Source organism: Rhinopithecus bieti, unplaced genomic scaffold (assembly GCF_001698545.2).
Source record: "Rhinopithecus bieti isolate Rb0 unplaced genomic scaffold, ASM169854v2 scaffold_10347, whole genome shotgun sequence".
Lineage (NCBI taxonomy): Eukaryota > Metazoa > Chordata > Mammalia > Primates > Cercopithecidae > Rhinopithecus > Rhinopithecus bieti.
This window is the reverse complement of record NW_016806836.1, coordinates 2,328,360-2,340,071: the sequence shown is the minus strand read 5'-3', so window position 1 is coordinate 2,340,071 and position 11,712 is coordinate 2,328,360. Positions and strand designations below refer to the sequence as shown.

General features: G+C 38.9%; 1 protein-coding gene across 1 annotated transcript in view; it reads right to left on the bottom strand.

The window, feature by feature from the left end:
* The window catches only part of WFDC8 (WAP four-disulfide core domain 8), a 25,054-nt gene extending 13,816 nt beyond the window's left edge, over positions 1–11,238 (bottom strand). The window contains exon 1 of the mRNA XM_017877957.1: positions 11,135–11,238. Within this exon, the coding sequence (XP_017733446.1) occupies positions 11,135–11,160 (26 nt within the window). The 5' untranslated portion in view covers positions 11,161–11,238. The remainder of the gene's footprint in view (positions 1–11,134) is intronic.
* Between the last annotated feature and the right edge of the window lie 474 nt (positions 11,239–11,712).

Genomic DNA, 11,712 nt, shown 5'->3' with positions numbered 1-11,712 from the left:
AAAAAAAAAAAAAAGAGCATACTTCTTACCTATGTCTCACATGTCTTCAAAGTGCAAAAACTTCTGAATTCCAAACAAAGGAACAATTCAATAATGCATTTTTCTGAGGATGCTTTCCATGGAAGCAAAGCAAAGAAAGTGTAAGAAAGACCAAGGGGTCGGCACCGGTTTCATTCAGGTGACAAACTCACACTAAGCCATTGTGCCTTTTGCTGTCTACCCTAGAAATAGGATTCAGAAGTGTGATGGTTGCCACAGGGATATATATATTAAGACATTGATTTGAATTGAAAAATGAAGTCATTCTTCTGTGGGAGAAATGAGTTTGACGGATTTGGCTAATGGAGGACTGACTTTGCCAATTAGTTAAATCTGTGCCATCAAGTTTTCTTAAAAAAAAAATATTTAAAGTATGCAGTAAGAAAGGAAGGATTTTATAAAAGTAATCACAAAATTTTTTTTAAATATATTTTTTATAAAATGCTTGCAAACTTTCCTATATTTTGAAACGATAGTATTCAAACTTTCCAACACTTACAGAGCATTTCAGATGAGATAAGGTGACTAAATGAAAGAGTAACATGTATAATTAATCACATTCTTAATCATTTGGTAGATGCTGGTAAAGCCTTTTTGGTAAACTTTCCAGAAACTAAGAAAATCACTTGTGATTTGTGATTAATATTCTACCTGCTAAAAAACAAATCATTTTGCAAGATACCAGGTGTCCAGTTGTATGCCTTTATAAAAATTGAAGGAGAGTTTAATCAAGCTATTGATTAATAATTAAATTAGATCATTAAAATAATTTTTAAATGCTTACAATTATTTTAATATAATCTCTTGAGATCAACAACACATTGCTAGCCAGGAGCAGTGGCTCATGCCTGTAATCCCAGGATTTTGGGAGGCTGAGGCAGGTGGATCACTTGAGGTCAGGAGTTCAAGACCAGCCTGCCCAACGTGGTGAAACCCCATCTCTACTAAAAAATACAAAAATTAGCCAGGCATGGTGGTGCATGACTGTAATCTCAGCTACTCAGGAGACTGAGGCAGGAGAATTACTTGAACCTGGGAGGTGGAGGTTGCAGTGAGCCGGGATCGTGCCACTGCACTACAGCCTGGGCAACAGAGCAAGACTCTGTCTCAAAAACAAAAAACGAAAAATAATAAAATAAAGTAAATAACATTGCGAAATATTCTGCAGTAGAAGTGCATTCCTAAATAAGTAAACCCAAGGCAATAGTTGAAAAAAAGGCAAATAAATAAGTAACTTTAGTTTAAAATACAGTCACTCTTTGGTATCTTTGAGGGATTGGTTCCAGGAATCCTCACAGATACCAAAATCCTTAGATGCTCATGTGGTCTTTATAAAATGGCACAGTATTTGCATATAACCTACACTCATTCTTCCAAATACTTTAAAACCACCTCTAGATTGGTAGGTATTTAATACTTACCATTATAAATGCTATGCAAGTAGTTGTTATACTGTATTGGTTTTATTTGTATTATTTTATTACCTAGGTTGTCTTTCAGGATTTTTATAGTTTGGGGTTTAAAATTTAAGTCTTTAATCCATCTTGAGTTAATTTTTGTAAATTGTGTAAGGAAGGGTCCAGTTTCAGTCTTCTGCATATGGATAGCCAGTTATCCCAGCACCATTTATTGAATAGGGAGTCCTTTCCCCTTCACAATAGCAAAGACATGGAATTGACCTAAATGTCCATCAATGGGAGACTGGATAAAGAAAATGTGATACAGATACACAGTGGAATACTATGCAGCCATAAAAAAGAATGAGATCATGTCCTTTTGCAGAAACATGGTGGAGCTGGAGGCCATCATCCTTAACAAACTAATGCAGGAACAGAAAACCAAATACCACATGTTCTCACTTAAAAGGGGGAGCTAAATGATGAAAACACATGAAGACATAGAAGGGAACAGCAGACACTGGGGCCTATGGGAGAGTGGAAGGTAGGAGGAAGGGGAGGATCAGGAAAAATAACTAATGAGTACTAGGCTCAATACATGGGTGTCAAAATAATCTGTACGACAAACCCCCATGGCACAAGTTTACATGTACCCATGAACTTAAAAGTTAAATTAAAAAAAGAAAATGGCATGAATAAAAGACTTTTGTGCATAAGATTATATTCCATTATACTGAAAGTCTGTGGGGTAAGAGGAACGAACATATGAGTTCAAGGAAAAAAATTAATGTTTTAAATTTTCCAACTGTTAAAGAATTGCTTTCCATATATTTTTAAGTAGATGCTTGCGGGTATCAAATTAGTATGATATTTCTACCCCAGTGATTATATATATTATAAAAAGCTATGTAGCAGTTTAAAAAATTAATATTTACATGTTCACATGATGCATTGAGATTCATTTATGTTGTGTATTGTTTGTTCTTTTTTATTGCTGAGTTTTGTCCATTCTATGGATATACAACGGGTTCATCCTTTCTCTAGTTGATGGAAATTTGGGTTATTTCCAGTTTGGGGCAATTATGAATAAAGCCCATAAAAACATTTGCATAGAGGTTTTTTTATGAACGCAAGTTTTCATTTCTCTTAAATAAATACCAGGAAGTGGTATTCCTGGGTTATGTGAGCAGCGTATGTTTGTAAGAAACTGCCAAACTCTTTTCCCAAGTCACAGCACCATTTTGCATTTTCGTTAGTAGTGCGTGCACTACTGTCCTAAGAGTTTCACTTGCTCCACATACCTGTTAGCATTTGGTATTGTAAATGCTTCTATTTTAGTCATTCTAATAGATGTGCAGTGGTAAGACTGTATGCTATTTGAAGAAATGAAAGTAATTAGCCTACATTTGTGGAACTCTAAGAATCTAAGCCACTTCAAATGTTGGTGGGAAGATTTTTTTTTTATTTTCCAACTTCTCCTAGGACAGCTTTCAAACCCAGTTGGTTCCTTGGTTTCTGAGCCTGCTTGGATAGGAGTTTCTCCAGAGCCCCTTCATTGAACCTACTTTTTAAAAACGTCTTCATAATTTCCATAATTTATTGTCCTTAAATCATTAATTTTAAGCTTAATATTATTCCTTTTTTATTTTCCATGTCTGATTCTCTACCCACAATCTTTGTGTTTTCATTAGATTTTATTTGCCTTTCTTTTTCCAACTTGGATTGGGTTATTGGTCAATTTCATTCATTTCTCATTTCCTATAATTTACTTTCATTTTTTTTTAATTTGAGAAATACCTATTTCTTTCATCACTGCTTTCATTGCACTTTAAGAAATTTATTTTAATTAACTAATAATAATTATTTATATTTATGTGCTACAATTTAATGTTTTGATGTATGTACACATTGCGGAATGGGTATGTCAGGGTAATTAACACATCCATCACCTGAGATACTTATCATTTTTTAAGTTAGAACATTTCTGTAGCAATTGTGAAATGTGCAATACATTGTTAACTATGGTCACCATGCTATGCAATAGATCTCAGAGACTTCTTTCCCTTGTCTAACTGAAACTTTATTCCCTTAACCAACATCTTCCCTTTCCCCATACACTCCACCCTGCCCCCTGGCAACAACCTCTGATAACCATCATCTACTCTCTACTTCTACAAGTTCAACTTTTTAGATTTCATATATAAGTGAGACATGCAAGATTGGTCTTTCTCTGCCTGGCTTGTTTCACTTAGCATAATGTTCTTCATCTTCATCCATGTTGTTGCAAATGACAGAATTTCCTTCTTTTTAAAGGCTGAATAGTAGTTCATTGTGTATATATACCACTTTTTTACCCATTTATCCACACTTAGGTTGATTCCGTATCTTGGCTATTGTGAATAATGCTGCAATGAACATAGCAGTGCCGATAACTCTTCAACATACTGATTTCATTTCTTTTGGATATATACCCAAATATGGGATTGCTGGATTATGCAGTAATTCTACTTTTAGTATTTTTGAGGAAGCTCTACACTATTCTTCATAATGGCTGTACTAATTTATACTCCCACCAACAGTGTGCAAGAATTCTCTTTTCGGCCAGGCGCGGTGGTTCACCCCTGTAATCCTAGCACTTTGGGAGGCCGAGGCAGGTGGATCACGAAGTCAGGAGATTGAGACCATCCTGGCTAACACGGTGAAACACTGTCTCTACTAAAAATACAAAAAATTAGCCAGGCATGGTGGCGGGCACCTGTAGTTCCAGCTACTCAGGAGGCTGAAGCAGGAGAATGGCATGAACCTGGGAGGTGGAGCTTGCAGTGAGCCGAGATTGGGGCACTGCACTCCAGCCTAGGCAACAGAGCAAGACTCCATCTCAAAAAAAAAAAAAAAAAAAAAAGATTCCCTTCTCTCCACATCCTCATCAACACTTGCTATGTTTAATCTTTTTGATAATAGACATTCTAACAGGCATGAGGTGATATCTCACTGTGATTTTAATTTGCATTTCTTTGTTGATTAATGATGTTGAGCATTTCCTCATAAACCTATTGGCTATTTGAATGCCTTATTTATTTATTTACTTATTTATTTATTTTCAAGACAGAATCATGCTCTGTCACCCAGGCTGGAGTGCAGTGGTGTGATCTTGGCATACTGCAACCTTAGCCTCCCAGATTCAAGTGATTCTCGTGCCCCAGCCTCCTGAGTAGCTGGGACTACAGGCATGCGTCATTATGCCTAGCTAATTTTTGGGCTTTTAGTAGAGACAGGGTTTCGCCATGTTGGCCAGGCTGGTCTTGAACTCCTGACCTCAAGTGATCTTCCCGCCTTGGCCTCCCAAAGTGCTGGGATTGCAGGTGTGAGCCACCATGCCCAGCCTTTGTATGCCTTCTTTTAAGAAATGTCTATTCAAGTCCTTTGCCCATTTTTAAATTGAGTTGTTTTCTTACTATCGAGTTGACGGAGTTCCTTATATGTTTTGAGTATTAACCGCTCATCATAGTATGGTTTGCAAATATTTTCTCTCACTCTATGAATTGTCTCCTGACTGTTGATTATTTTCTTTGCTGTGCAAATGCTTTGTAATTTAATGTAATCTCACTTGTATATTTTTACTTCTGTTCCTTGTGCTTTTAGGGTCATATCTAAGAAATCATTGCCCATAGCAATATAATGGAACTTCCCCCCTATGTTTTCTTCCAGAGTTTTATAGTTTCAGCCATTGTGGTTAGATCTTTTGTCCATTTTGAGTTGATTTTTTAAAAATATATGCATATTTTGTGTTTCAGTAGCTTTTGGGGCACAAGTGGTTTTTGGTTACATGAATGGATTGTATAGTGGTGAAGTCTGAGATTTTAGTGCACCAGTCCCCAAGTAGTGTACGTTGTACCTAATATGTAGTTCTTTTTTTATCCTTCTCTGCCCTCCTACATTCCTCCCTTCTGAGTCTCCAAAGTCCATCATATCACTCTATATAACTTTGCATACCCATAGGTTAACTCAACTTATAAGTGAAAACATATGGCATTTGGTTTTCCATTCCTGAGTTTCTTCACTTAGAATAATGGCCTCCAACTCCATCCAGGTTGCTGCAAAATACATTATTTCATGATTTTTTGTGGCTGAGTAGTATTCCATGGTGTATATATACCACATTTTCTTTACCCATTGCGTTGATTTTTTTGCATGATGTGCAATAAGGGTTCAATTTTATTTTTCTACATGTGAATTTCCAGTTTTCCCAAGACCATTTATCAGAGACAGTCTCCATTGTGTGTTCATGGCACCTTTACCAAAAATCAATTAACCATAAGTGTATAGATTTATTTCTAGGTTTCCTATTCTGTTCCATTGGTTAATGTATTTGTTTCTATGACAGTACCATGCAGTTTTGATTGCTATAACTTTGTAGTATATTTAAAATCAAGTAGTGTGATGCCTCCAGCTCTGTTATTTTTGCTCAAGATTGCTTGAGATTCTTGGGGTCTTTTGTGACTCCATACAAATTTTAGGATTTTAAAATTTTCTGTAAGAGATGCATTTGGAATTTTGGTAGGGATTGTGAAGTTACACACTAGGAAGTTGAATAACCTGGAAGAAATTGAGAAATTCCTAGAAACATATAATCTACCAAAACTGAATCATGAAGAAACAGAAAAACTAAATACATCAACAAGTAAGGAGATTTACTTGGTAATTAAAAATCTCCCATCAAAGAAAAGTCCAAGATCTAATGGCTTCATGACTTCATTCTACCAAACATTTAAAGAACTAATGCTAATCCTCCTTAAATGTTTCCAAAAAATTGAAGTGGAGGGAATTCTTTCAAGTTCATTTTATGAGGCCAGCATTATTCTAATACCAAGCCATGCAAAGACACTACAAGAAAAGAAAATTACAGGCCAATATCCATGATGTACATAGAGGCAAAAATTCTCAAAAAAAAAATAAGCAAATTGTATTCGACAGTATATTAAAAGTATCATTCACAGCCAGGCATGGTGGGTCACACCTATAATCCCAGCAATTTGGGAGGCCAAGGTGGGCAGATCACTTGAGGCTAGGCGTTCGAGACCAGCCTGGCCAATAGGGCATAACCCTGTCTCTACTAAAAATACAAAAAAAAAGTAGCCAGGCATGATGACACATCCCCATAATCCCAGCTACTTGAGAGGCTGAGGCACAAGAATTACTTGAACCTGGGTGGTTGCAGTGAGGTTGCACTGCAGAGGTTGCAGTGAGCCAAGATCGTGCGACTGCACTCTAGCCTGGGTGACAAAGCGAGACCCTGTCTCCAAATAAAAGAAAAACAAAGTATCATTCACCATGATCAAGTAGGATTTATCATTTGAATGCAAGAATGGTTCAACATATTCAAAGCAATCAATGTGGTACACCATCTTAAAAGAACTAGCGATATAAATAATATGATCATCTCAGTAGATGCAGAAAATGCATTTGACAAAATTCAACATTTTATGATAAAATTTTCAACAAGTTAGGTATAGAAGGAATATACATCAACATAGTAAAGTCCAGGTATGACAAGCCCGCCGCTCTTATACTCAACAGTGAAAAGTTGAAAGTTTTTTCTCCGAGATCAGGAACAAGACAAGAATGCCAATTTTTACCACTTTTAATCAACATGGTACTGAAAGCCCTGGCCAGTGCAATTAGCAAGAAAAATAAATAAAAGTCATCCAAATAGGGAAGAAAGCGGTGAAATTGCCTCTGTTTACTTATGACAGGATCCTATATATAGGATAAGACTTCACACCGAAAAACTGTTAGAACTGATTAAGTAATTTATTAAACTTTCAGGATACAAAATCAACATACAAAAGTCAGTGGCATTTCTATACACTAGCAACAAACTACCTGAAAACCAAATTAAAACAATCTCATTTACAATAGCATAAAAAATACTTAGGAGTAAATTTAACAAAGGATATGTAAGATCTGTACACTGAAAACTAGTGAAAGAAATTGGAGAAGACATAAACAAATGAAAAGATATTTCATGTTCATATTTCGTATGGATTAGAAGAATCAATATTGTGAAAATCCCGTACTACCCAGAACCTACCTTTTTGCCCAGCTTCCCCAAATAGCAGAGGTTGCACTTTGCAGAAAACTGAGCAGCATTTTGCAATTGAAAGATCTACAGATGGCCAGGAGCTGGGGGAACAGTGTGAATTCCCAGGTTACAGTATTTAGGAACTACAGGTAAGGGCCCACTATAACTCCATTACATCTCACTACCCCCTAGTTCTCCCCCATTAGGCATTTGCCCAGCCCCAGGCCTCTCCGTCTCCATGACTGAGAGCTCCTAGCTTACACCCCTCCTCATCCCCATAGCATAGCATGTTCTGTTGCAAGGCTACTCAACCAGATATGTGCCTCTAGTCTCAGTTACTAAGAAATAGACCTTGAGGAGGACAACTAGATCCATAAGTCTCTTTAATACACCTTGCCCTAAGTTCAGGCAGAGTCAATAAGTACATTGGTAAGCCTCGTCCAAAGATATTATCTTCTAAATGCTGCCTAGTCAGATATCTACATTCTGACACTGGGGAAAGATAGTCTCTAAATATTGAGTACAAAACTCCATATATATATCCATATTGTGTTGTTAAAATATTTTAAATCTTTTACATTTTTTGTCCTTTTGATCTGTCAATGATTGAGAGAGGTGTGTCAAGGGCCCTCAATACAGTTATAGATTTCTCAACTTATGCCCATAATGATATTAATGTTTGCTTTAATATATCCTGATTTGATTGGTTTAGGTAAATACAAATGCATTCCTGATGAACTGCGTCTTTTACCCTTATCTAGCAAGCCATCCTTTATCCTTAAAGATAAAACTTCATCTTAGAGTTTTCTTTTATTTTTTTAGACAGAATCTCCCTCTCTCTTTCTCCCAGGCTGGAGTGCAGTGGCACGATCTTGGCTCACTCCAACCTCCCCCTCCTGGGTTCAAACGATTCTTGTGCCTCAGCCTCCCAAGTAGCTAGGATTACAGGCATGTGCCACCATGCCTGTAATTTTTGTAATTTTAGTAGACACGGGGTCTTGCCACGTTGCCCAGGCTGGTCTTGAACTCCTGGCCTCAAGCATCTGCCTGCTTCGGCCTCCCAAAGTGTTGGATTACAGGTGTGAGCCAATGAGCTTGGACTTAGAGTTTTCTATTGCCTAATATTAATCAAACTATACTTTCTCTTCTTTGTTTGCATTTACCTAGTCTTTTTTCCATTCTTTTGCATTCAACCATTCTACTTACATTTTAAGTTTATCCTTCAAATAGTGTAAATCTACACTGTAAAAATCCAGTCCAGCAATTCTTACCTATTAATTGACATTTGCGGGCACTAATGACATATTTGGATTCATTTCTACAATCTTATTACGAGTTATCTACTCTCAGTCCTCATTATTCAGATTCTGTACTTGCAAATTTGCCTACCTGTTGAAATGCATTTATCACCCAAAAATCAATACTCATGATGCTTTTGTGGTCATTCAGGGATATGTGCAGAGTGGCAAAAAATTTGAGTCACGTAACATACACATTCCCAGCTGAAGTCAAGCAAGACAATGCTCTGCTTGTTTAAGCTCTTCTTCTACTATAAACAAACTTCCTTTTTGCAGTCGATTTAGTGTCACATTTTTCACATTTGTGTGCTTTTTGTTGGTGAGTTTGCTGTTTAAAATGGCCGCCAAGAGTTACTAAAGTGCTGTCAAGTGTCCTAAGAGCAAGAGGCCTGCGATGTGCCTTATGAAGAAATTACCTGTGTTAGATAAGCTTGGTTCAGGCATGAGTCACAGGGCTTTCAGCCACAATTCAATGTTAATGAAACAATAATATATATTATATAAGGTGTGTGGGGTTTTTTGGGGTTTTTTTTTTGTTTGTTTGTTTGTTTTTTTGAGATAGAGTCTCACTCTGTCACTAGGCTGGAGTGCAGTGGTGCGATCTCGGCTCACTGCAACCTCCACCTTCCAGGTTCAAGCCATTCTCCTGCCTCAGCCTCCCGAGTAACTGGGATTACAGGCATCTGCCACCATGCCCTGCTAATTTTTTGTATTTTTAGTAGAGACGAGGTTTTACCGAGTTGGCCAGGATGGTCTCGATCTCTTGACCTAGTGATCCGCCTGCCTCAGCCTCCCACAGTGCTGGGATTACAGACGTGAGCCACCGCGCCTATACACACGTTTAAAAAACAAAGACAGGGCCAGCGCGGTGGCTCACGCCTGTAATCCCAGCACTTTGAGAGGCTGAGGCAGGCAGATCACCTGTGTTCAGGAGTTCAAGACCAGCCTGGCCAACACGATGAAACCCCGTCTCTACTAAAAATATAAAAATTAGCCGGGCATGGTGGTGCACACCTGTAGTCCCAACTACTTGGGAGGCTAAGGCAGGAGAATCCCTTGAACCCGGAAGGTGGAGGTTGCAGAGAGCCGAGATCACACCACTATGCTCCAGCCCGGGGGACAGAGAGATTCTCTCTCAAAAAAAATGTATGTAGAGTTTTTTTAAATAATTAACCACACAGGTTAAAAAATAGAAAGTAGCCAGCCTCCCAGAAGCCTTCTGTGTGCACCTTCTAATTACCAACTATATCATGTGTCTTCAGACAGAAGCACACATAAAACAGGGTTATGTATTGATCAAATGATGAAAATGTGTGGTCAGAGGCTTGCATTTTCTCTAGGAGCAGTGGCTCAGTATTTGCTGATCCGGTGTTCACAGTGACTTTACAGAACATAACTACCCCCAAGTAATGGGAATCAACTGTATTTTTATTACTTTGGGGACAAATAACTTTGACCTCTCCATGACTTGCCACAACAAAAGACTTCCTAGGCAAATTGTCTATTGCCTTGTTCCAGGCGGGGGCTCTACTCAAGGCTGCGGGACCAACACTAAAGAAGCAGCCTCTATGTGGATTAGGCCCCTTCTCCTGGCAGAGGGGAAGCACAAAGGAGCTGGCAGAAACTCACAATGCAAAACTCACAATGCATATGCTACATCCGCTCATATTCCAACAGGTAAAGCACAGCCGACAGCAAACCCACAGTCAATGAGACAGAAATATGTCTTCCTTCCACAGGCGGTTCTGAAATTGCAAGGTAATGGGCAGGAGTGTCCTCTTAAAGGAAAGATGGAATGAATAGTTGTGAATAATAATATAACCTATCACTATTACTCCTGTTTTAATTTTTTGAAAATGTGTAGATACATATTACATGTTTGTTTGTTTTTTTAAAAATATCAAACTTTACCCTACTCAGGCTCTCACCCTCCACACTGGGCCACTCAAAGATGCCCAACTTATCCTACTTGGGCTCCAACAGCCATATCAGGATGCATTCGAGACCAGCCTGGCCAACATGCTGAAACCCCGTCTCTAATAAAAAAGCAAAAATTAGCCGGGCGTGGTGGCGCACGCCTGTAGTCCCAGCTACTGGGGAGGCTAAGGCAGGAGAATCGCTTGATCCATTGATGCCTTCTTCACCCTGCTTAGGCTCTGATTCCTGACACAAAACAGCCCTGTTCTGTGGAACCCCTCCTCACTATGCTTGGCCCAACTCCCCACAGCCAACCACCCTAACTTCTACATATCCTCCTCATCTCCTTGGGCTCTGACCCTCCATGTCTGGCTGCCCACCCCCATAGATACCCTCCTCACCCTCCTTCAGTTCGAACAGTCCACATCAGGCCTTCTCCCTATGGAGACAGCTCCTCACTTTGCTCCAGCTCTGAGGCTCCTCCTTCATCTGCTCCCCCGCCTGGACACTCTCCTCACCCCACTCAGGTTCTCATTCTGTGCCAGTCTGTCCCTATAGCCCCAGGGGGATGCCTTTCTCAACATGGGCAGACTGGTCTCCATGCTATGCTGCTTCTTGCCTCCTCACTGGACATTCTCATCTACCCCTGGCTCCAGCACACCATGCCAGCAGCCCTCCTACAGAGACACCCTCCTTGACCTGTTCCAGCTCTGATGCCCACACGGAGCCAGTCATGGCTCCCTTCCCCTTGGGGCAAACGCCTACCTTGCTCTGCCTATCTAATGGCTTTAGGACTGACTAGTTCAGTTAGTAAAGAAAAGGAGACAAAACAAGGAAGAGCTACTTTTCCTTTTTGTAAAAATATGCATTGTGAAAAAAAATACAAAGATAAAAATATGCATGAAACATTAACGTTTGGTCTAAAGAACTATTATGAAGTGACCACTCATTAAACTATCACTGAGATCAAGTAAAAGAT